This window comes from Macaca thibetana, chromosome 17 (assembly GCF_024542745.1).
Source record: "Macaca thibetana thibetana isolate TM-01 chromosome 17, ASM2454274v1, whole genome shotgun sequence".
NCBI classification, from domain to species: domain Eukaryota; kingdom Metazoa; phylum Chordata; class Mammalia; order Primates; family Cercopithecidae; genus Macaca; species Macaca thibetana.
The window spans coordinates 38754321-38780541 of NC_065594.1; the positions used below are offsets into that span (position 1 = coordinate 38754321).

Here is a 26221-nt window from a genome sequence, read left to right on the forward strand (position 1 = left end):
CAGGGAACATTTTAGGCAGTGGTTATCAACCTGACTACATATGAGAATCACCTGAAAGTTTGTGTTCTTTTCCCAATACAGATGCCTATGTAATATCCCAGGCCAAATGAATCAATACCCAAAGATGGAGCTGTGGGAGGATGGAAATGAGATCATTTCTCTATAATAATGAAGGTTGATCCACCCTTACTCTAAATTTTTATCTGCAGTACCTACTCGATCTGTCTACCTCACATCTCATTCATCCAGCTGACTGTGAGTCTCCTGAGGCCCTGGCGACATGCTGGCTCTGGGGATGGCATTAGGAAACTGCCACTGCGTAGATTTCTCAACCCCCATATTTGAGCCCCAAAGAAATATGACAACACGTGAAAGGCTGCCTGCCACGGATAATTTTAAAGATCCCCCAGGTAACTCTAATGTGCAACCAGGATACAAACGACTAAAACTAGGCAAACTATTTTAGACTCAGTCTTTCAGTATCAAGACTGTCATCAAGGAATCTCCAAAGATCCCCACATGTAAACAAGGTAGACGCATATGAGTGTATCTGCCTCCTGCACACCATCTCTTCTCTGAGAATGCCTGTGCCATTGAGGTAGGCTCACCAGTCTTCACTGTTCCTTGTAAGCCAGCCCTGGCCACAGCTAAACACAAGACAGAATATAAACCCAAGCAGAGCCAATCAAATCTCCATTTTCCCAGAATTCTGGAATTGGAATTCAGAGATGAAAATCAGGCTCTACTCTTGCATGCACCAAGGACATATATGTCTATCTGGAATTATGAGGTTCTAGGCTTGGCTGTGTGAAGATCAAAGCAGTGGAAGCCACACAATGCAGACAACCAACAGTGGAGCCATGCCTAGTGAGAAGCAGAGACGCTGGATGGCCTGAGAAAGGGAGAGAGAATGAGAAAAGCTGTCAGCTTTTAGTTCCTGGTTCCAGTCCTTCATGAGGGCCAGCTTGATTCCAGGTGCTAGTCTTACGTATCTTTACAATTCCTCTTTTCAGGATTAAAGTAGATATTGTATAGGGATCTGTTCCTTTAGACCTTTAACTGAGCCTTTGAGACAGAACCCAAAATTGCTAAATGGGTCCCTAAGTACCCATATGATATAGCCCACTTTATCACTACTACTACAACTTACTGGGCACTTCGCAATTACTAGTATACCCAGCAACCCTAAACATTTACTATTATCCCCATCTTAGCGAACAGGAAATTGAATAGCACAGAAGTGACTTATAAGGGTTGGTGAGTGCCTAGGCTGGGAATGAGTCAAAAATCCAGCCTCATTCTCCTTCCTTTCCCTCAGTCCCCAGAACTATGATGGCACAGCCAGCTGCTGAAGCAGTTTCTGAATTATTTATGAAGCAAAGAATTCAAAAATGAAATCTCAACAAGAAAAAAGAGCATAATTCCAATTGGATGATTACTAAATGATAACAACAACACTGACTACAAAACCATATCTTAAAACCTCAGAGATAAATGGGCATAGAGGGGGGTTGCAATTCTGTCAATCGACTAACACTAATAAGAACACATGATTTGCTAGGGTGTTTCCTCTCTTTTTTTTTAAGTTGCTCTCAAATATATAATAGAAATGAAAAGCTTTTTTATTTCTCATTTATAGACTTTTAAAGCCGTGGTATATATTACAAACCTTATAAACCATACCCTCCCAATTCAGACTGAAGCATAAGCCAAAACTATCCACGTTCCAACATGTCGCTAAAAAATGCTTCTCAGGAATTATAATACAACAGCTAAAGAAAATTTAATTTCTTAAATCATTGATAACGGTGGAACTTTTTCTAAATAACTGAATTACCATTAAGTTTTCCTGCATAATTTAATACTACTTTTTATTATACCCTATAAATTGTTTTATCTCTTAAAAGGAATCAAAAAGATGATTACATATTTATAAAATTAGCATCTGAAAAATGAAGAGCACAATTCCAGGTTTTACACGCAGTTCCAGTACTATGCATAAGATGTAGGTTACATTTTACATTTCTTTCAGAAATATTAACCGAACAGGATATAGTTACTGCACATCTAAGTTACCAGGCCACCAGGTGAGGGCTGGGTCATAAAGATCTATAAAATATGGTACCTGCCCTGAAGACGTTTACCATCCAATAAGTTCTAGAGGAAAAAGAAATAAGCTGGGTCACTTATTTTCCCTTTTTGGTGATTCAAAAAATAATATAACATTAGTAACTGCCTGCCAGAGCTAAACATACTGAAAAACACAGATTCATCTCCTTAATGCTTTCCTTTGCACTTGTCATCCAAAGCAATGTGGGGAATTTGGAGAGATAAATTCTAGAATGGGATTTGACACAGAGCGGCCCAATACTGTACCTAATTTGCACTGTGCCATATGCAATACAGTGAAATCCTAACACATTACATTCTATATTGCACTTTGGTTATGAACACACCAATTTCTGTAGTCCAGCCACAGGCTCAAGCAACTGCAGTCTAACTGTCCTTGGAAATCTTCCAACAATGCCAAAGGAGACTTCAGCAATGATTCAAGCATATTTGTATAGGACTTTAAAAAGTACAATAGTTTTAGGTTGATTATCGCACCATTCAAACACACTCATTTAAAAAGGCAACAAGGGTTGCAGGAAGTCAGCAGCTGACAGCCACAGGTAAGGGAAGGCACCCAATGATCCTAATAATCTAGTGAAAATTACTAAGGACTGCAGATCTCGCAAGGATGTGAAGATAATTCTCACATGCCTGTTTCTGTCATCACTGATATTGTTTCACTCATAAACTTATTGAGGGTAGCTCCATAGGCTATAAAGGTGCATCATCTTTGCCAGAATAAAATGTCCATGATATCTCGAAAAGTTAAATCACGTTACTGGAAGGTAGTTTATAAGAAACACTGACTCACAGGTGAAGCCTCCAAGGCCATAGGTAGTCCCTTTAAACTTGAATGTAGGCCAATGTCTGTCAGTTGAAAGAGAACTAGAAAAAAAAAAAAATGCGGCCAAGAATACCATAGGAAAATTCTCAGCATGTGTCTTCAACATGTGCAAATTTCTGTTTACAGAGAAAAGGTAATTTGGAAAATATAGCCATTTTTGGAAGACTGAGCAGCCAAGGTTCTTAAGTATAGGAGATTGGGACCAAAAAAAAAAAGGTAAATTTGTTCATCAGTCTACTTAGTACATGTTTGGAACTAGAGACTCAAATAGGGAAAATTTTCTCTTAGGCCTCCCCTTCCCCTCTCCAGCACATCTATCAGATAAGTAAGGCTAACAGAAACTTCAATCAGTAAGGTACAGGACAGTGAGATTAGTGCTATAACCGATACTGATCTAAGCATTCCAGAAGAGCTGCTTACAGATACCAGGGAACACCTCAGGGTCCAGATTTGCTTCAAGCATGTACAGAGGACACTGGAATGGACCAAACCAGCAGAGAGCAAAAGCTTTCCAGACAGGAGGTCTAGCTTGTAGAAATACATTGCAATCATGCAGGGACCTACAAGTAAATTGTGTGGATGAGGGACTGGAATTTCAGGTGGAAACTGGGGGATCCAACCTAGAAATGTGGGCAACGACAAAGTCATTAAAGAACAAGATCATGCTACTTGGCCTTTAAGTTGTGGATGATGTAGGAGAAAAACTGAAGGGTTTTAAGCAGGTTCCATAATCACACTTGGGTTCCAAAGAAAACTATTATAGCAGCAACATGGTGGATGAAACAGGGTAGACCCAAGAACCAGAGCCAAGGAAATCAGTTAGGAAGCTATTGCAATAACCCAGCAGAGAGATAGAAGGTAAGATAAATGAGGTCAGGGACAGTAGAAGAGAAGAGGCAAGTGCTATAAGTATCCAGGAAGCACAATCAAGGTTACTGAATAACCAATGCATATGGAAGTTAAAGATCAAGAAGTTGAAAATAAATTCAAGGATAAAATGATGGCACTGACTAAAAGAAAACAAAAGAAAGAAGTTTATAAGAAAGCAGATAAATTCGAGTTGAGATACGGTGAGTTTGAGGTACCTCTAAGCCATCCATGTAAAATAAGGTTGAATATTTTGGACAGAAGCTCAAAAGAGCATCCTAAAATAAAGATGGAGTTTAGGAAGTCATCAGCTTCTAAATCTGAGCTGTCCAATATGCCAGCCATTAGCCACATGTAGCTATTTAAACACAACTTAATTCAAATTACACAAATTAAAAATTCAGCTCTTTCGTAACAGTAGCCACATTCAAGTGCTCAAAAGCCACATATAGCTAGTGACTATCAAATTGAACATGGCAGGACACAACATTTCCATCATCTCAGAAAGCACTAATCTAAGTGGTAGTAAAAGAAAAAAAAAAAAAAGGATGAGTTCACACTAGAAGCATGCATAAAGTCAAAAGAGAAAAAGAGATTACTTGGAAACACTCATTTTAAAGGGTAGGGAAAGGAGTAACCAAAGATCAGAAGAGAAGAACATGTTAGACCATGGTTTCAAGGAGGGCAAGGTTAGTACAAATACAATGAAGAAGTCATATAGGGTGAGGCTTAAAACAAAAATCAGCACTGGGTTTGGCAGTTGATCTGCCTGGACAACAGAGCAAGACCCTGACTCAAAAAAAAAAGCCCACAGCTTTAAGAACTCCACAGCCTGTGTTCTTACAGATTATGCTACATGAACACCCCAGTAACACTGAAGCGTATGTATTGATTCACACCTCTCTTTCCCCATACCAGACTGAATATAAACCTCTTGAAATCAAGGACCAAATTGCATCTACCTGTGTGCTATGCTCAGTATAACTGGCATTCAAAACTTTACTGAATAAATGAAAACAAGTGATTCACAAAAAGTGGCTAAAAAGGAAGGAAGCAGAGCATGGTATTCAGAGAGACAAAGGGTCAAGGGAAAGTTGAAGAAAGGGGTTGTTTGGTTTTCCTTCTGCTTTTTTTTTCACAATGGTAAACATTTCAGCATCATTACAGGATGGAGCGTGTAAAGAGCAAAACTTTCCTGACAGAATGTGGATGGGTCAAAAACAGCAGTAAAGAGATTAACCTTGAACAGGAAAATATATTCCTTGTGTGGATATTGGAAGAGAAACAATGAAGAATGGTTGCAGATATAGACAATTACAGCAAGCTCTAGGAAAACTTTCTCTGAAACAGGTATCAAGGGGCATGCTAAGAGACAGAAGTAATCATTTGTAAGACCTTAAGTGAATGCTGTGGTATGTTCCCATGTGGGAAAAAAGTGGGTGCTTGACACATACACAGAATATCATTGGAATGATACAAAAGAGCCAGGTGCAGTGGCTCACATTGGCAATCCCAGTACTTCGAGAGGTTGAGGTAGAAGAACTACTTTAACCCAAGAGTTCAAGACAAGCCACAACATGATGACACCCTGTCTCTACAAAAAATAAATAAATTAGCTAAGCAGTGCAGCGTGCCTGTGGTCCCAGCTACTCCAGAAGCTGAGGTGGGAGGATGGCTTGAGTCCAAGAGGTGGAGGCTGCAGTGAGCCATGATTGTACCACTGCATGCCAGCCTGGGTAACAGAGTAAGACACTGTCTCAAAAAAAAAAGGATATAAAAGAAAATAATAAGCTAACCAGCAGCCCTTGGAGCTGCTCTCCCTATGGAGTAGCCATCTTTTGTTTCTTTACTTCTCTGGTACTTTCTTTCACATTAAAAAAGAAAAAATAATAAATGTCATCATGGCGGGTGGTGGGGGGTACCTTAATTGGTGGTCTAGGATGGAAGGGAGGCTTAGGGAATTTCCCTTTGTACTCCTACATTGTTGGACTTTTTAAGAAGTACAGACGTTGTTTTTCAGTTTATTTATTTTTTAAGACAGGATCCCGCTCTGTTTCCCAGACTGGAGTGCAGTGACACAATCATGGCTCACTGCAACCACAGCTTTCCAGGTTCAAGCAATCCTCCCACCTCAGACTCCCAAGCAGCTGGGACTACAGAAATGCACCACCATGCCAGGCTAATTTTTTTGTATTTTTTTTGTACAGACGGGGTTTCACCATGTTGCCCAGGGTGGTCTTGAACTCCTGGACTCAAGCAATCCACATACTTCAGCCTCACAAAGTGCTGGGATTATAGACATGAACCACCATGCCCGGCCGCTTTTTCAATTGAAAAAAACTATTTGGGACAAAAAAGAATCAGGCCCATAGATAAGGTAAAGACAGTGATAAAGGTTTAGCATAAATGCTGTGAGAAATGGAAAAGGAGATGACCAAAGAGCGAGTTAAAAGCCAGGACCCATCATACCCCATTCCCAGTTAACCTCTCTCTGTGTCAACCCCATCATGTGCAAAGTAACAGTAGGGAGAGTGCCCATTTCAAAGCACTGTGTGAGGGATAAGAGATTGAAACACTGCCCAGCCCATTGTACGAGCTGAACAAATGCAGTTATTGTGATGATGATTGTTATCTAGCAGCACTGAGGACACATAGATACCCAATGTCTAAGGGCATCAGTTCACAAAGCTGGGCGTGGTTTCCACCAGGATGCAGGAACCCAGTTCAGCCACAGAAGCCTGCCAGGTTGCTCCAGGTTTGGAGATCTGAGGCAACTGAACAAGGAGGCCAAAGGTTCTATTATTTATTGATATTCTACCTTATGTGAGGTGTGAGGAAGCGAGGAGTTTGAAGGCATCCCAGTTCAAAGGGAGCTCCATGGTTACTTTTGTGGAGTGTGGGTTTAGTGTGGAGCAAATGTTGACAGCAGGAGGCAGACAGAGAAAGAGAGGCAATGTCAAGAGACTGTAGGTCTACATGAAACAGAAAGGAAGGGAATATATCCAGGCACCAAACAAACCTTCGGTGTGTGTCCCACCGAAATGAATGGCTGAGTCCCTGGACACAATGCCAGTGTCCCCCAGGAAAAAAAAAATGCTATGAGGAGAAAGGAAGTAGGAAACAAGAAGAAGAGGTTAAAATGTTGTCAACAACTGAGAATTTAACACTACAGTGATGAGATCTTCCCTATTAATAATAACTGCCACATATTAATTGTGCTGTGCCTAAGCTAACATGTTGAGTTAACGTGTTAACTCAACTAATCTTCACAACAATCTATAAGCATAGAGACTAATTACTTCCATTTTACAGAAGGGAAAACAGAGGCACAAAGATTGATAATTTGCCCAAGGATATATAGCCATGTCTGAGTCTCTCTCAAGTCTTTTTATCACAGTTTAAGGGTGGGACTTCAGAGCCACAATGCCAGGCCCAAGTTCTTCAATAACCCACATATGTTTCTGGTAGTCTTTACATACCCTTGCCCACCACCACTAGGATCTTTTATAAAAAGAAATGAATAATTAGGGCATATTAATAACATTTAAACAAATTCATCATGAATGGGTTAATGAACCAGGAAATATAAAGTTACAAGAGTACTTTGTTTCGATTTTCAATTAGCCAAACATTCAGATTCCTACTGTAAGCACAAGTCTATACCAGGCACCACAGAGAAAGTGACTTCCAAAAGCTTACAAACACATGCATAAAGTAACTACAAGCAGGTTCAATATAACATAACAATAAGAGCAAAATTATACCCTCAAAAGAGACCGAGTCGAGTTAGAACATGGTTTTAATTGGAGACCGTCACCTTTTATAAAGAAGTGAAATCGTCACATTGAATTTCTCAATGCAGATTATATGCACTCCATTTTTCATGTTCATTTCCCAGGCTGTCAATTTTTTCATTAAAAAAGAATTGTAATTGTCATTATGCAATGAATTCAATCAAACGTTTTAATAAACAAAAACAGTTTAATTCTATAGTAAAGTCCATAACTAATGTCACCAATTTGCAAATCTTTTATTTAAAAACTGAATGTTACAAAGTTTCATTTTATGACACCCAAATAAACAGCCAACCTCAGAAAAAAATGCAGCAATTACGGGATAAATTCTCCATATCTTGGGAAGATACTTCATAATAAAATTAACCAAATAAATGCAGCATTATGAATATCACAATTAATCCACTAAGGGCTTTTACTAAGGGCTTCAAGAAATTCTACACCATAACTCCTTTGAGAGAACTACAGTACTCTGAACAGGTATTCAGTCATCTTCAACTCAAGAGGGTGCATACTTAAGACCACAGCTGCTTGGTTATATCCCAAATCCCTCAGCACGCAGAATGAACTCACATTTGATACATTAAATGATAGTCTCCCCCTTCCTTTCCAATATTTAAGATCTGCCATGGTCCTCAAAGATGGAGAGATCAGAAAGCTACGGAGTATTAATTCCATTCACAGATTTACTTTTAGGGAAAGATACATATATCTACCTAGCTATCTAGCTATCTATATATATATTTGGATTGTAGATGTAAATCTGTTTTAGTTTTATAGCTGTAAAAAGTGATAGGCATAAAGAGTTATACTTAGTTTTATATCTGTACATATATTAGCAACATATATATACACACATATATGTGTATGTATGTGTATATGTATATATGTGCATTTATATGTGTGTGTGTGTATATATATATAAACTGGAACCCTAAAAAATCAAAATTGAATTTAAAAAAATCAAAATTGAATTAAAAAAAAAAAAAGCCCTATAAACCCAGGAAATGAAAAGTAAAGATTAAAAGGAGATAAAGATAGGAAGCGAGAAAATGAACATTTCAATGGAATTTATGATATTTCATTTTTTTAAGCTTATTGGTGAGTATACAATGTTTTACACCTCTTTTGTATGACACATATATAAAATATATTTTTTAAAGATTGCAAGTTTCTTGTTTACCCAAAAAAACTATTAGAAGCAAACTGTTTTGAAACACATTGTATACATCCTTCACTACTGATAAATACTTACTAATCACTTTTATCTCATCACTAAACAAAGGACTAAGGTGAAAAACATTTGCCTGGTTCAGGTACACATCTAATTTCTTGACTCAAGTCATCTCTGGGTACCCCAAACTGGTCTACAGATGCCTTCCATAAATTCTACTTAAGCCTTACGTTTTTTCAAGATCATCTTAAACATTAGAACTAAAGTAAGCATATTCTGGACATTGTGAGTGACCCACTCTATAACCATGTTCTGTCAGGAACTTTTGGTTTTACTTTTGTAAATACTTTTGTATTTACTACCAATATGGTACCCAATGAGGGCCAAGCAACATCATGACACAACAGATTTTCACAAGCTCTTCCACTTAGGAAGAATTCAGTTCCAAAAGCCTATTTATAATTCCAAAATCACCCTATTCTGGGAACTATGCACCCACAGGTATGGAAAATTAGATTTCAAGAGAAAAATGAATATAGAAGGGGGTAGTATAAGAGTTTTGATTTTTTTCTGCTGCTTCAACAGTTTCATAACATTTACTAAAAAATGTTTATTTATGGCTATTTTCTTTTTAAAAACAGGTGTATAACAGTTCACAACTTCATCTACAGCCTCAAGCCAAGAACTATGAAAAAGATAATGGTGTCTGATGACAGGCCCCTACTAACAGTGTAAGGCTATCTGTGAACTCCTCAGTCTACACATATCTTCCTCAGCATCTGGGATTCCATTTCCACCCAAGAATCAAATTGATAGAAAGAAAAACAGCAAAATATACACATATTTTTCCACTATTAAATCCAATAATGATGACTTAATTTCAGCAAAACATCATCAATCGCATTAAATTAATGTTGCCGTTAATTTGAATTTTATGGGTTTTATAGTTTTGTTTTGGATTATAGATGTAAATCTGTTTTAGTTTTATAGCTGTAAAAAGTGATAAGCATAAAGAGTTATACTTAGTTTTTTATCTGTACATATATTAGTAACATTATTTTTATTATCATTCAAGTCCATATTGGAGTATCACAAGAATTTTTTTTCCTAAGTTTGAAGTTGTTTCCTTTATAGGTTTTTTTGTAAGTTACATTTGTACCCCAAGTTTCATCATCATATTACCCCCATTTTAGAAATAAAGAACAGGCCCCTAAGAAAGCTTCAGAAACTTGCTCTGACCATTCAGCCATCAGATCAGAACCCTGCATCAATCCAAATGTTACCTGGTACGCCAGGATAAGAACTAAGAACAGAATGCCTCTGCCTCCACCACACCAAGAGGAAAAAGCCTGGTTCAATTAAGTTTTCCAGCATTAGAAAGCTATTCAAATATCCAATGTATTCCTAATGCCCTAAGGTATAGGCAAAAATTGTACTATGATTACTGTTACTACTAATGATAACAAAAACAACAATCCTGTAAATGGTAAATATTTACATAGAGGTTACAATGAGCCAGCTACTATTCCAGGCCCAAAACATAACTTTTAATCTTCATGACAACCCCATGTTACACATGAGAAAGGGGAGGCACAGAGAAAGGTTAAGTAATTGCTCAGTTCACACAGCTAATAAGTGATATTGCTGGGATTCAACCCCTGAGAGTGGTTCAAGTCACTGCTCATAAATGTTACTCATAATGCTTCTTCTACAAAAAAACTGTAAGAAAAGATAGCAGTGGGTCTTTTGAAGAATAAAATCTATGGTAAGCATTTCCAAATACTTTTCACTAAGTAACTAGTAACATGAATGTTTCAGGACCAAAGCTTATTTAAACTCCTAAATTTTCCCCTAAGTTAATAAAGACTATTCAATTTGCTATTTGAGAAAAATTACTCCCAATGGTAAGGTATTTCAATGCCATCCTGCTGCTACTGAGAGAAAAGTTACCTTTGTAGATCCTGTTCAAAGAAAGCCCATGCTTTGATCCTTAATATCCCATGAAGTAAAAGGTTATGCTTAATCTATATTTTATAGATCTAAAAGTCAAATTAGTTTCTGAGATAAACAAGCAAGAGTGTAAGGATAAGCATATTCTTTAGCATTCATTTGATTCCTAGTTTAGAGGATACTATGTGCTGAGTTAAAGACAATGACATTAGTGTAATACGTAGCAGTTTTTTCCTGTATTATTCTGCAAGCATAAACAAGTTATACACATGTTAATTTACATTCTATATAAAAAGCCAATTTTAAATCCAATTTATAAGGCAATAAATATATAAAGATTCTAGGACACAGCAATAAAGTTATGTCATAAAGTAGAGTTAATTCAAGACAACAATAATAAAAGCATGACAAATTTTAGCATTCCACCAACTGCACAAAGGTGTTTCAGGTAACATCTGTTCAGAAGCAATTGCTACAAGATAGACTAGATGAGATGCAAGATTTCACCATGTAATAAATGTATGTCAGTTTGCTTGCTTCATAATTAAAGACATGAGTCTTTGAAAAAAGCAATTAAGCCTTGTTCTAAATCTGAGACAATCATCCCTATCCCTACCTCTACCCCTTTTTACCCTCAAAGAAAAGACCCAGAGTGGTCCAGGAGTATTAAACACCATATGTTATCTACTTTCAGCAACTAAATATATCCCCCAAAAAGCCACTTAACATATATGGCTTCTTTTGATAAATCATTTATTTAAAAAAAAAAAAAAAAAAAAAAAACTGGGTTTTTCTGTTTTGTTAAGAAGGATAGAAAGGAAAGAAAGGCTGGTATAATTGAGAGAAATTTCTTAGAGGAGCAGCCTGAATAAAATGATTTTACCTCCTTCTGAAGGTTACAATGTCTGGTGTATGTTAGGTAGAATTCTGACATGAATAAAATTTAGGTGCCTAAAGCTTTCAACTAAAAACAGTATCTAAATTCTTGACAGTTTAACCCTAGGACAACTGAGAGCATCACTTAAGCTGAGAATTCAATGAAGGAACAAGTTCAAAAAACCAAAAAGAGCATTCAGAAATCACCTCTATCTTTTCCCAGCTTTACAGAAACCATAAATATCATAGAGTAGACAAAACATGAATGGAGGTTTTGGTTGTTATTCCAGTTACAGTTTATTTTTCTTTTGTAATTTGGTTATCTTCTGCCCTCCCAAATTACAAACCCTCTGAAATAAAGTGAAAGGAGATATTTAAATGAATCTGATGGTCCTCCTTGTAACTATACCTAGCTTCATTTCCTATGGCAGGTGTTAACACATTACCACAAATTGGCAGCTTAAAACAACAGAAATTCATTCTCTCAGTTCTAGAGGCCAGAAGTCCCAAATCAGTTTTACTGCACCAAAATGAAGGTGGGCTGCTCTCCTTCTAGAAGTTCTAGGGGAGTAGCATTCCTTGACTCTTCCAGCTTCAGATGGCTGCATTACCAATCTCTGCCCCTGCAATCACAACACCTTCTCCTCTTCTGTGGTCAAATAACAATACATGTGTTTGCATTTAGGGGCCACTGTGATAATCCAGAATAATCTCCTCATTTTAAAATCCTTAATCATCTGTGTAAAGTCCTTTAAAAAAGAAAACAGGAGAAAAGGCATACAGGAGAAAAGAGGTATTATGTGCCAGTGTGGCAAGTGTGGAGTCAAACAAAGTATGAAACTCAAAGAAGGGCCAGATGGCTAAAGCTTAAATACTTTCTTCATAGGGAAGAAGGAAGTGGGGGATGTAAGGCAATTTACAGGATGAGTAAATAATCTTTAGGGGGGATGAATGGGCCCAAAGAAGAGACAACAGTCTGAGACAAAGTTTGTCTGGGCTTGGTGTGGTGTCAACTCTAGTCTTCCTTCAGGATGCAACTATTTGAGTTGAGATGTCTGAGAAAGGGATTCACAACAGTTGAGTATCTTCTGGAGGATACAACCTTTAGGTAGATAGGGGAACTTCAGAGAAGACCCTTTCTTGCATTTCCGGCTCCCCAGTTCTCTCAATTTGAAGTCCAGAGTGGCATATTTTGGGGTATAACTTTCTGAGCCCTAACAATGCTTTCTTTCTCATATTAGTATCATAAGCTCCAAACAGAAGTTGCTTGAATAAGTGCATTTTCTTTTTCTACCAGTACAAGATGTCTGCTGGCAGGTAAGTTCCTAGGTTAATCTAATCTATAGTGGCTCAGAGACCCAAATCCTTCATATATATATATATTTTTGTGTTGTTTTGTTTTGTTTTGTTTTGAGACAGAGGAGTCTCACTCTGTCACCCAGGCTGGAGGGCAGTGGCGCAATCTCGTCTTACTGCAACCTTTGCCTCCCAGATTCAAGCAATTCTCCTGCCTCAGCCTCCCGAGTAGGTGGGATTACAGGTGCCCACCACCACGCCTGACTAATTTTGGTATTTTTAGTAGAGATGGGGTTTCACTATGTTGGCCAGGCTGGCATCGAATTCCTGGCCTCAAGTGATCCACCTGCCTTGGCCTCCCAAAGTGCTGGGATTACAGGCATGTGCCACCGTACCCAGTCCCTTCCTATATTCTTGCTCTTCCATATGTAGCACAGCACATGGGCCTTGTCCTCAGCTGACTATCCTCATGACCAGAAGAAGACTATGCCAAAATAAGCATCACATCCTGACTATGGCCAAAGGCAAAAAAATGGGCTATTGCTTCTTGTTAGCCTTTTTCTTTTAGATGTTGTATTTTTCAATGCTAGAATTTCCACTGTGGTCTTTTTAAAGTTTCTGTTTCTCTGCTGAGGTTTCCTATCTTTTCATTCATTGTGAGCATATTTCATTTATATTCTTAAATATGGTTATACCACTGCTTTAAAATCCTTGTCTATTAATGTTTACAACTGAGTTATCTTGAGGTTGGTCTCCACTGATTCCTTTTTCTTGTTTGTGTGGGTCACATTTTCCTGTTTTTTCCTAATGTCAAGTACCTTTGCACTGTATCCTGAACATTGTGAATGTATGGTGTCGGGACTCTGAATTCCTTCTATTCTTCTGAGAAGTATTGTGTTTTGTGTTTGTTTTAGCAGGCAGTTAACTTGGCTTAACTCTCAAACTGCACATACTGTCCCATCTGCTGGATGGGACCTGAAATCTTAGTTCAGATATGTTAGCCCTACCTGTGCTGCTTGGAGTCTGTCCCATACATATGGGGTTCAGAAATTTGAGGAGTCTACACACAGAATCTGGGGCTACCCATTTGTGGCTCCTTCTCCTTTCTAGGACTTCCTCCTCATTTATCAGCTATATGGTCACCAGAACTCTGCCCTCTGGTTTCTTATGCCAGTACAACTGTGGGCTTATATTATAGTTTTAACCACCCATCATGAACCTGATTAGGGGCTTCCCCTATGCAAAAAGCTGCAAAAAATGACAAACTTATCCAGTGCTAGTCCGTTCTTCCAAGTATTGACTCCAATAGCCATGTCTTTTGATCACTCTCCAATGTTTTAATAGTTGCTTTTTATAATTTTGTCATGTGAGAGGCTGTGGTCCAATGAGAGCCACTCAGCCAATACTGGATGCAAAATTTTTGTTAGTCCCTTTTTACAGAGCAAAGACATCTTTCTCAGAATTCCCCAGATTTCTCCTTTAGCTTACTGGCTAGAATTGTTTTCATCTGCTCTTTGTTAATCCCCTTTGTTCTGGGGCCTGCATGCCTTGAAGGATTTGGCTGCCACACACTGGCTTGTATACATTAATGAGTTGGGTTACAGTTTATTTATTAAGCTTGTGAGCTAAGTTAATGTGTATCCACCTCAGACATAGATTCAATCTCCATGTGCTGACCCTATCACTGTCCAAGGCCCCAGATGTCCAGATGTGTGGAACTTTGGGGCTGCCTCCTGGTGGAGTTCAACAGGCCCAGGTGGAGGTTGCTTGAATCACCTGTGGTTGCCCCAGCCAACGGGGTAGAAGCAGCCACATTCCACAATCTGGGCTGGCTGGGAAGCTGAGCAGGGAGTTCCAAAGAGTGGCAGCCCAAACTCAGGCAGGCAAGCACTGAAGGATGGTTCCTCATCCTTCTGGCAGGAGGCTGGAGGCTATGAGATACCCTGTCTCTCAGGGGCTGGAAGAGAAAGAGCGGTATCTCTTTCAGACATCCTGCTGTCAGAAGTTACACCACAGCACAGTCATACATTGGGTTTAATTGTTGCTCCTGCCTGGCCCTTTTAAAAAAAAAAAAAAAAAAAAAAAAAAAAAAAAAAAAAAACCTGTAAAGTCATGTTTTGCCGTATAAGGTAACATTCACGGGTTCCAGGGATTAAGGAGTGTCTATCTTTTGGAAGATCATTGTTCAGCCTACTACACCTGCTTCCAAATAACCCAAAGTAATTGGCAAACATGCACTAATCTCATCAAGCTTACTGGGATTTCATCTCTACTCAAATTCCTACTACCTGTACAATCAACAAAAATTCTCCAACCTTGTAAATCTTCTCACCTCGCAGCCTGCCTATAATCAGAAAATCAATTCTATACTCATATTATATATTCATTAAGGGCATCACTAATTATTGCTAATGGTTCCTGGATGAGAAAAGAAGCGGTAAAGTTCCCAACAGCTACTGGAGAGAATTCAGGACAGTGATGAAGCCAGGGGCAGTGGCTCACGCCCGTAATCCCAGCACTTTGGGAGGCCGAAGCAGGTGGATCACTTGAGGTCGGGAGTTCAAAACTAGCCTGGCCAACATGGTGAAGCCCCTTCTCTACTAAAAATACAAAATTAGCCAGGCATGGTGACGCATGCCTGTAATCCTAGTTACTAGAAGGCTGAGGCAGGAGAATCGCTTGAACCCAGGAGGTGGAGGTTGCAATGAGCCAAGATTGTGCCACTGCACTCCTGTCTGGGCGAGACTCCATCTCAAAAAAAAAAAAGGAATGTATACTCTGAAGCCAGCATGCCTAGGTTCAAATCTCAGCCTCATGAACTGGCAGCTGTGTGATTTTAGGCAGCTTAATCTCTGTATACCTTGGTTTACTCCTATGGCAAACCAGGTTAATAACACTACCTACCTCATAAGATTCTTCTAAGAATTAAAGGAGTTGATAATTATAACATACCTAGAACAGTGCTTGGCTCACTCAGAAAAGTTAACTGGTAAATATACAGAAATTAAAGGACAAGATGAAAAATCTCAAAACCTGCCGGGCGCGGTGGCTCACACCTGTAATCCCAGCACTTTGGGAGGCCAAGGCCGGCGGATCACGAAGTCAGGAGATGAAGACCATCCTGGCTAACACGGTGAAACCCCGTCTCTACTAAAATACAAAAAAAAAAAAAATTAGCCGGGCGTGGTAGGGGGCGCCTGTAGTCCCAGCTACTCGGGAGGCTGAGGCAGGAGAATGGCGTGAACCCGGTAGGCGGAGCTTGCAGTGAGCCGAGATCGCTCCACTGCACTCCAGCCTAGGCGACAGAGCCAGACTCCGTCTCAAAAAAAAAAAAAGGAAAGGAAAAAGAAAAATCTCAAAACCAAAACTGAAAGTACTACAATGACATAATCAATCAATAATTACCAATCTATTCGATGGAAACGATTAGATGATTTAAACTGAAGTCTGTAAGAACTTTTAGAGGACTCTCCTAATTAAAACCAATTCCTTCATCAACTTGGACCACCAATTTACAGGCTCCCTTTGAATGGACTGACCTACATCCTGGAGATGGACACTTCTCCTAAAAGCCACATGTCTTGCTCTGCCACCACTACCTGTGTGTTGCTAAGAGCAATGAGAAACAGGTATTACTGAAAGGCTTTCCACAATCTGTAGGACAACTGTTCTGTTCTACAAAGGATATAGGTCTCGGGTCCAGGTATTAAGAGGGTGGCCTAGGGCAGGTTCCAAGTTTAATTCCTACGGAATTTTATCTGCTTTCACAAAGTCTCCACCCAGATACTTGCCCTGTCCTCTCAGCCTCCTCCATCTCTCTTCTATGCCCCAGTAGCTATCCCTACCATCTCAATGCTCACGGCTTAAGATATTTTCAAATGAGACCATGTTGGTTAATTCACAAGCAGCCCAAAGTCAATTGATTCATGGCACAGCCAAAGTATCATACAATTACAATAGACTAATTTCTACTATTTATACTTATTTATGGGAACAGATATCTATGCTACAAACTCTTTTACCCAACTCGCAAGTTACGTGAAGCCTGCAACTATACATTTAGTAGAAAACAAGAATTTGTTTGCCTACTTTATCAGGACTCAAAGTAAAACAAGATTTCAGCAAGTACCAGAGCTCCTGCTTTCTTACACTAAGACAGAAGGGAGTGACCAGTTTACCACTCCATTCCACTACTTGCTTGCTGCTTTGCAGAAGTGTGCAAAACACTAGCCACCTAAATTATTCCTATCCATCACATCACCAACCTATATTACTTGTTCCAATCAAAAGTAGCTGTCCCAGGCTCGGATAATGACTGGGTGACCTGAAAAGATTTAGGATAATGTCACTTCATCCAATCAAGAAAAAGCCAAGAACTGACATGAGATCTGCAAGAACAGTGACTGACTTGACACCTGCAAGTACAATTACTTTCTGAGGCATTGCTGGGACCTTTGATGGTCTCAAAGATCCCTCTCCATCCAAAAAACAAGAGTTCCTGGTATGCAATCCAGAGCAGTGAAAGGTAGGCAAATTGGGAAGAGCTGCTCAGGAAGCAGCCTTGAGACTGGGATACTGAGCTTTAGGACAGGAACAGAGTAGAGCTGTGCCTGGAACTTCTGTCCATCTTAAGATTTCCAGTTCAACAGGAAGGTGGTCCAAAATCAGTAGCATGCCCAGGCTCCTGGTAGACAAACTCAAACTCTCTCCAAAGAAAAGCATCCCCGGAATCTTATAGGTGAAGATAAAGCAATGATCTTACAAAGATAAACAAGCACACGAAAGAGAGCAAGGCATCATGAATTTGAGTCAATGTAGATTGCCCAGATTGCAAATAGCAGAACTGTCAAATAAAGAATAAGAACAACCAAGTAGGAAATGTCTAAAGAAATAAATGAATAAGAAACAAAGGACTATCAAGAATGCCCAGGCAGATTTGAAAAATAAGCAAATGGAACTTATTAAAATAAAAAATAATTGCTAAAATCAAATATTCAGAAAAGCAGCAGATTAGACATAGCTGACAACAAAATTAATGAACTGGAAGATATAACTAAAGAAGTTACCATATAAGCAAGAATCTAAATTAGCTTCAAAGAAGAGTCCAAATTACTTCTAAATTAATTGGAAGTCATGATTCAAATCAGACTCCTGCCCCAAAACACCGTGTTTTAGATGTGTTTTTTACCTTTACAGCTTAAGAGTGCTATCTTTTAGATGTCATTTCATCTTTATGAGAACCCTTTTAACAAATGGCATGCTGAGATGGTCAATGTGACATACATAAGAATGAAAAACAGCACAGAGACTAGAAACCAAATGATCAAATCCTTCAATGAAACTTAACATAAATATTAATTTAGATCCTGTTTTCATGACCTCCTTGCTGGGAATGAGTCACAGAAAATAACACCTTGTATTCTGGACCACAGAAGTTAAAACAAAATAAAATATGATTATTAACCCAGAGAGTAGACTATAAAAGGAAGAAAAGTCATTGCCTTAGAAGATTCTTCTCACATGAGGCAAAAATCTTTCATTGGGAAGTTAACTCTGTCCTATTCATTCTTCAGATCTGTCAGGATAATGATCAAGTCCGTATTTGATCCTTCTGCAAAATTTCACTATTCCTATGACCATTTTGATACTTAATTTGGCATAACTAATCTACACTGTTCCTCATTTTCAGTATTCTGATATATCTCATGTATCAGAATATGGGTTCTCAGTCTTATTCAACTATTATTTTTAACTAAATGTTATAGTTAGCAACTGGTTCACAAACCATTATTCCCTTAATTTGCGAATCATGAATTAAATTTCTCACAATTTTTACTTGCCCACATAAGACAAATACTGTACTATCACACACACACACACACGTAGTTTTTCCATATTCCTAGGAAAATGGTGGAGTGGTAAATGTGAAATTTCAATTCTGTTGGACTCATCCCAAATCTATCAATCCTCTATGTGATTTATTTACACACACACCCCCCAAAATAATCATCACTGCCTATACTTTCACTAGTTGACACCAACGAAAAGACAAGGTGCTAATCATGACACTTTCCTTAAGTGTTAAAGACAAGCAAACCAGAATAGCAAGTTCCAAATACTTAGAATTCTTTCCAAGCTAAGCAAAACATTCTTTAGTAGTGACCACATCACCCGCCAAGTTTTAAAACGAGCTGTTTCAACTTGGAAAATTATATCCACCTTAAAATTTCTTATATGTAATTAAAAGTTCGTATTAGATTAAAATAATAAGCAGAAAAAAAAAATGCTGTCACCTAAAAGTTCACTTTGATATATCTTATACCTTCTTACACTAGGGAAGAAGGGAGAAGTTCGACTTAAAAAATGCATTGTCCACCTAGATGACGTCAATGCATATAGACATTTGAACTGCTTTTCACATCAGCCCTAAGAAATTTGGGGGCAACACAAAGATCTGGGCATTTGTCACAGGATCCAGCTACAACTAGACCCGGTCGTTGTCAATCTATGATGACTGGCACCTCGGGATCTCTAGAATAAAATTTGGTCCCCAAGTTCTTGTGGGCCCACCCTCGGCAGTCAGCCCTACGGCGGGACGGGAGCGGCCCCACCCTAGCTCCAGGCGATACTTACAAATTTGGGGCGCTTCTCCCCAGGCTCCTCGGGGCCACCGGGTGGCGGAGGGCGTTGGGGGCCCTTCCTGCCCGGCATCTTGCTTTCCCGGCAGCCGCGGAGTGAGGCTGAGGAAGGGTAGGGAGTCCCAGAGGCTGAGCCTTGGGTAGAGTGGTGCAGCCGCGGCCGGTGCCGTTCCATCTTTCCCCGCAGCTCTGGGGACCGGAAAGAAGGTGGCCACTCAGCAAGCTGCAAGTGGGGAGCTGAGGGATCGGCAACGGGTTTGTCTCCCGGGGTCCGTCACCCAGTCAGCACAGCCTAGCCCAACCGCTGAAGTCGGGGCCGCAGCCAACACATCCGAAAACTCCCGCCACCCGTGTTGGCCCGGACTGGCCAATCCCGCGCCGCCGGATCAGTGACACGCTGAGGTACCGCCCCTTCCGGGCGTCGCGAAACATGATTGGCCATGCTGCCTGTCAATGCCGCCACTCAACCCTTCTGGCGGTTCAGGCCGCTCACCTTAAGGGCGCAGAGTGGCGTCAGATTTGGAGAAAGGCCGGGGACCGTGGAGGAAGTCATCGGGCTGGATTTCTTTGGATTTGGAAATAGGGTTCCAGCAGAACTGGAAGGCGGGCGAGACAGGCCCTGCGCCACCATTTGAGCAGCGCTGGAATATAAAACCATCTGCTAGCCCTCTCCTTGCACGTCTGGGGCTGGAAAAAGTAGTTATGGGACTGGGTACGGTGCTGGAAGGGGTACTAGGCAGGACAAAACGACGGGGCCCACGACGCTCCAAAAGGAAGCCTTCTGGACATATTTCCTGCCTAAGTGCTCGCTCTGAGGTGGCAGAGGGGTCCACCCAAAATCAGACAGAGCTAGGCTAAGCTGAGCCCTTCAGGAGCTCACAGTCTCATCTGGTTCGCAAACTGTAACACAATTAACCAAGGAATGTAAATGTCTATAGCAGTTGTTTTAGAAGTTCCTTGAGAGCAAAAAGGGGAGTTATTAAATCTGAAGGAGTGGATCTGGAAAGGTAAAAGGAAGGCTGCATAGGTTTTCACTAGGCAGGAAACAGTGGTGGGGCATTCATTTAAAAAAGGCATTCTATTCCAGGCAGGAGCAAGGCCAAGAGAGCATAGAGGTGAAGAAACTTTAAGGTCACATAACAAAGGGCCTTGAACTGAAACCATGCAGAAGAGTTTGTTGTGTAAACCCCAGGTCAAGCTACAAGGCCAATACTGTTTTCTCAACACATCAATATAGCCCCTTTAAAAATGAGCTTTTCCTGGGACTATTCCTTTAAGATATCTGTCTTCTGATTATATGGAGGTGGTGTAGGCCAAGACTCTGAGAAACATGCAGTATTGATTTTGGTAAAAGAAGCAACTCTAGGTACTCTGAGGAGATTGGCACAGAGGTTCAAAAAATGAGCCTTAGTTCTCAGTAAGTCTTCACGCTACAGGGGTTTTTTTTTTAATATTTGTTTTACTGTGCCAGACTCTACAGCTCTGTCCTCAAAGAGCACATAATCTTTAGGAAAACTTACAGGAGAACAGCAAGGTCAGGAGAACTACAAGTAGTTCCTTATGTCTTGATGACAGACCCAGATACAGATTTTATTCCTGCCATTTACTAGCTATTTGGTACTGGAGATGATGTTTAACTTTCATTGCTGCTTCATCTACAAAAGGGGGCTAATTATACTAATACCTATGAAAGAGGGGCGTTTTCAGGCCTAAATAACAGCATATGTAAAGCCCTTAGAGTTTCGTAAATGTTCCTACAGGAATATTGTAGTTGAACAAGTTGGGATTATTACTCAGGGAGGGAGAACATGCATTATGGGGAGCCATGGAATGTCTTAGGTAAATGGTATTAGAAAGCACTTAAAGGATCTGGGCTTTGATTAGGTGATTTGGTGAAGACTCCATGGAAAGAGGTGGGAAGGGTTGCTTAAGATTAGGTGCCTTCAGGAAGTGCAGACGGTTCATATCTAGGAGGATGGCAGGCTAAAAGACAAGCCTAAAGCTGTAACTGACAAAGAAGCATTAGTCATCCACATCATGGAGAGAACGGAAATGTTTGATTTCAAAAGACAAAACAAATTTACTTTAAAGATCTAATTGGCTTTTATTTGCAATTCCAGAATAGGCAAAACTTCCTTCTCTAAAATAGAATCAGTGTTCCAGTGAGCTAAGCAGAGGAAGTTGGCTTTATAGGCAGAAAAAAGCTAGAGAACAGAAATAAGGAATGAGAAGCAGATGAGTTGTTTCAAAGTTACTTTCCTTATAGGGTTAAAACAGAGGGGAACTTTCTTAACATACCAGCTCAGATAAACTTGGCCCCTTCTGATTGGGTGCTATGAATTTCCTGGTTTTGGAAAACTGGCCAATTTCAGAGGTGAGTTGGATTACGTGGCAATAAGCATGAGGGACCATTCTGCTTAGGTCTGGTCTGCCGGAGCCTAGTGCAGCAGATTAGTCCAAAACTGAGGTTAGTCTATAATCGTTTCCCATGAATGTATTTAACATTGATATTTTGTGATTTGCACACTGACCTTGTTATTGTCTGTGCTTAGAAAAAACATGGAAGTGGTCTTGTTTTGTCTAACTTCATCATGGTCACAGAGTGACCCTGTCTGATACTGCTGTTCTGTGAGATGCTGTTCATCAGAACAACATGGCCTAGCTGTGAGTGTCAGGCCAGTTTCTAAAAACATTGAGGCTTAGCTGTAAGTGTCAAACTAGCGCCCTGATGTCAAGGACTGCTCCTTTCTTTATCATGTCCTTGCCACATAGAAGGTACTAAATATAAGTAAACAGGAGCCATGATAATTAATTTTCAAGTTTATGTACAGCACTCTGAATTTTTTCTCATAGAAATGCACTGGAACTTCAGTGTACTAGTGAAAATATCTTTGTATAAGTTTTATGTTTTTTTAAGTACAGTTTACATGTGTGCCCACAACATATATAAACCTCGTAACAGCATGCACTGACCCTCATTTTGATCACCCAGCAAGATGATACACCCCACTGAGTCAATAGTCATGGAAATGCTACCTGGTGCCAGGCCTAGTATGCAGGGCTGGTAAAAAGTTGAAAGTGAAAAAAAAGACAAAAATTTACTTTAAAGATCTAATTGGCTTTTATTTGCAATTTCAGAATAGGCAAAATTTCATTCTCTAAAATAGAATCAGTGTTGCAATGAGCTAAGCAGAGGAGGTTGGCTTTATAGGCAGAAAAAAGCTAGAGAACAGAAATAAGGAATGAGAAGCAGATGAGTTGTTTTGTCTTTCCTTTATCATTTCTGTTCAGTGTCAACATCCAGAAAATTATTAATGCCATTCTTTTGATGGCGCATTCTTACGGACCATATGAGAAAGTTGTTGAAAGCTGAGGGAAGGAATTGATTATCCATAATCAATTTTTTTTTAATGAGATGTCATTTACCCTCATTAAATTGGCAAATATTACAAAGTTCCATGTCTCCAAGTTCTGGCCAAGTTGGGAATTCCTAGATAGATAGTGGAATTGCAAAACAGGTATGGACACTTTGGACAACAACTTGGTAATACCCAGTAAAGGTGAAGGTATGTGTACCTATAACCCTGCAATTCCATGTCTAGATGTCTCCCTGGAAAAGCCCAAACGTACACTTACAAAGATACTCCTTGAACACTTCTGCCATATTATGATTATCTATGTATGTATAGATAGATAGATAGAGATTTTCCCCCATGGTTCCTACTTCATAAGTCTCGTAACCCTTGTTACAGCCTTTTGTTATAATGTGAGAGTGCTTTAGGCCTCAGAAGTAGGCCTCAGGGAACAGAATCTCTCTCTGGGACCTTCTGCTCTCCTTTCACCTGCCCAAGACAGGAATCTAATCTGATTGTGGGTCATAAGACCCTCAGGCCAGAGGGTCTTACACTACCCTACACTCTGGAGGAAGGAATGCTGCACAGAAAGACCAGGAAGAATCTGAACAGCACAGACAGGCCTTGCTGGGTTTAGAGCATACCCTTTTATGCAATCACATTTCGACATAATTGTCCATACTTCAACCATGGACAACCAATGAAGTCTCCATAAAAGGCCCAAAGAACAGGGTTCAGAGAGCTGAACACATGGAGGCTGACCGGAAGGTGAACAAGAACTCATCCACATTGTGGGAGGGTGGTGCACTCCAACTCCACCGGGATAGAAGCTCATTCGGGACCCTTGCAGATCTCATCCTAGGTATCTTGTCATCTGGCTGTTTATCTATATCCCTTAAAATTTCCTTCATAATAAACCAGAAAATGTGTTTCCTGAGTTCTTTGTGCCTCTCTAGCAAATTAATGCAACCCAAAGAAGGTATAATGGAAACCCCTGCTTGAAGCCAGTGGAACAGAAGTTCTAGAGGCCCAGACTTGTGACCGATGGGAAGGAGGACGCAATCTTGTAGGACTGAGCCCTCAACCTGTGGGATCTGACACTATCACTGCATAAGTAGTATCAGAACTGAATTGGAAGACACTCAACTGGTGTCCACAGCAGAACTGATTGCTTGCTTGCTGGTGGGGAGAAATCCTTACATATTTTGGGGTCACAGAAGTCTTCTGTGTTGATTGTTGATGTGTAAGAGCAGAAGAAAAACAGTTTGAGAGTTTTTTCTTTTTTTTTTTTTTTGAGACGGAGTCTCACTCTGTCACCAGGCTGGAGTGCAATGGCACAATCTCAGCTCACTGCAATCTCCACCTCCTGGGTTCAAGCGATTCTCCTGCCTCAGCCTCCCAAGTAGCTGGGACTACAGGCTCCCGCTACCATGCTCAGCTAATTTTTGTATTTTTAGTAGAGACAGGGTTTCACCATGTTGGCCAGGATGATCTCGATCTCTTGACCTCGTGATCTGCCCACCTCGGCCTCCCAAAGTGCTGGGATTACAGGCATGAGCCACTGTGCCCAGCCGACAGTTTTTTCTGAATACTGCATAGTAGCAAAAATGGGTAACCTAACTGTTCTGTAGTCAGGGAAAGAGCAAGAGATTACAGTGTGAAAGAGCTGTTACAGTGGAATTCTACACTACCTATAAAATAAATAAATAAACCTACATATGGATACATCTCAAAAACAGAAAAATCAAGTCACAGAATATAAATGGCATATAAACAAAATTATGTGTATATATATGTGCATATAGTATATATAATATGTTAGATGTAAGTGCACATTGTAACATAGCAAAAACACAAAGGAATTATACACAACAACTTCACCTACTTCGAGAGAAAAAAAGAAGGGGAAGGAACTAAAGCTGAAACTTTATAGCTAAAATATCTGTAAATGTTTTATTTATTAATAGGGAAAGATCTGAAGTAAATCTAGCAAAATATTAACATGTATTTAATCTCATTGGTGGGATATTGGTGTCTATATTATTATTTTCTGTTTGTTGGAAATGCTTCATATTAAATTTTTAATACACAAATTAACAGAAAAATAGAAACTTTAGAAGTAGGTCCCTTAACTTTGTTCCTCCACAAATTCTTGGTTTATTGGCATTGAGCCCACAATGAGATATTAAGTCTATATAAGAAGGTGTAAAATAATTTCCTTTTAGGATGATTTTAAGTTGATTTTTAATTCTGGGTAATAAAATATATTCTTTCCTCTCCACCTTACCTTTCCACTTTCTTCTATTCGCTCTTCTCATATCCCTTTTTCTTCTCTCCCTTAAAGTAGTGCAGAGACAGAGAGTCAAAAGACAGGAAAACATTTCGCTCTTCCAGTTTCAGGTTAGACTAAAAATTCAGTTCTTTACCATTCATGCTTTCCAAGTGGTCAGTATATTAAAAGAAGAACCACTCAGTTACCTACTTCAATGCCTAATTGATTTAATTTCACAACTTTCATTATTATTTCACCATCTGACTACAGCAGAAATATACCTCACTGTACACAAATCTTATAGCATTTTGTGCTTAATGACCAGGTATTAGAATAATTACCTTGCCAACGGCACTGACTTTGCACCTTCCATTTCAAACCCTCGGTGGTAAGATATAACGCTGTTACTTGCCTTACAGGATTTGTGGCATGGCACTTTCCACACTCTCCACATGCTTTTGTGTCTTAAGATTGCTGCTGTTTAACAATATAAGGTTACATGGGAAAGAAGCAAAATAGGTACAAAGAATGACCACTGATATAGTCACATAACATGTGTGTCTACACTAAGGCTTCTCAACCTCAGCACCATTGACATTTGGGGCTGGATAATTGTTTGTGTGGGAGCTGTCCTGTGCATTGCAGGATGTTTAGCAGTATTCTCAGCCTTTACCCAATAGATGCCAGTAGCAGACCCATGGTTGTGACAACTAAAAATTTCCCCAGACAGTGCCAGATATCCCTGAGGGGCTGAGTAATATTCCATTATATGGACATAACACTTCCATTTGGCTTATCCACTCATCAGTTGATGGACGTTTGGGACATTTCCGCCTTGTGGCTATATTGAATAATGCTGCTACAAATACTCATGTACAACTTTTTGTGTGGACCTAAGTATTTACTTCTCTCAGGTATACACTGTTAAGGAAAAAATTATCCATGACACTTGGTAATGAAAGTAAGGAGGACTTTATTCAAAAAGCTACCATCAAGGTAAGTATAGGGACCAATGCAATGGGGTTTTGCAGGGCAGGAGAAAGAT

General features: G+C 39.7%; 1 protein-coding gene across 2 annotated transcripts in view; it reads right to left on the reverse strand.

Moving 5' to 3' along the window:
* Nucleotides 1-19940, reverse strand: part of DIAPH3 (diaphanous related formin 3) — a 496891-nt gene extending 476951 nt beyond the window's left edge. The window contains exon 1 of one of the 2 annotated variants that reach the window (XM_050766531.1): nt 19547-19940. In XM_050766531.1, coding sequence (XP_050622488.1) covers nt 19547-19726 — 180 coding nt within the window. In that variant the 5' untranslated portion in view covers nt 19727-19940. The remainder of the gene's footprint in view (nt 1-19546) is intronic. The other variant, XM_050766532.1, reaches the window with a different exon arrangement.
* Nucleotides 19941-26221: the final 6281 nt, after the last annotated feature.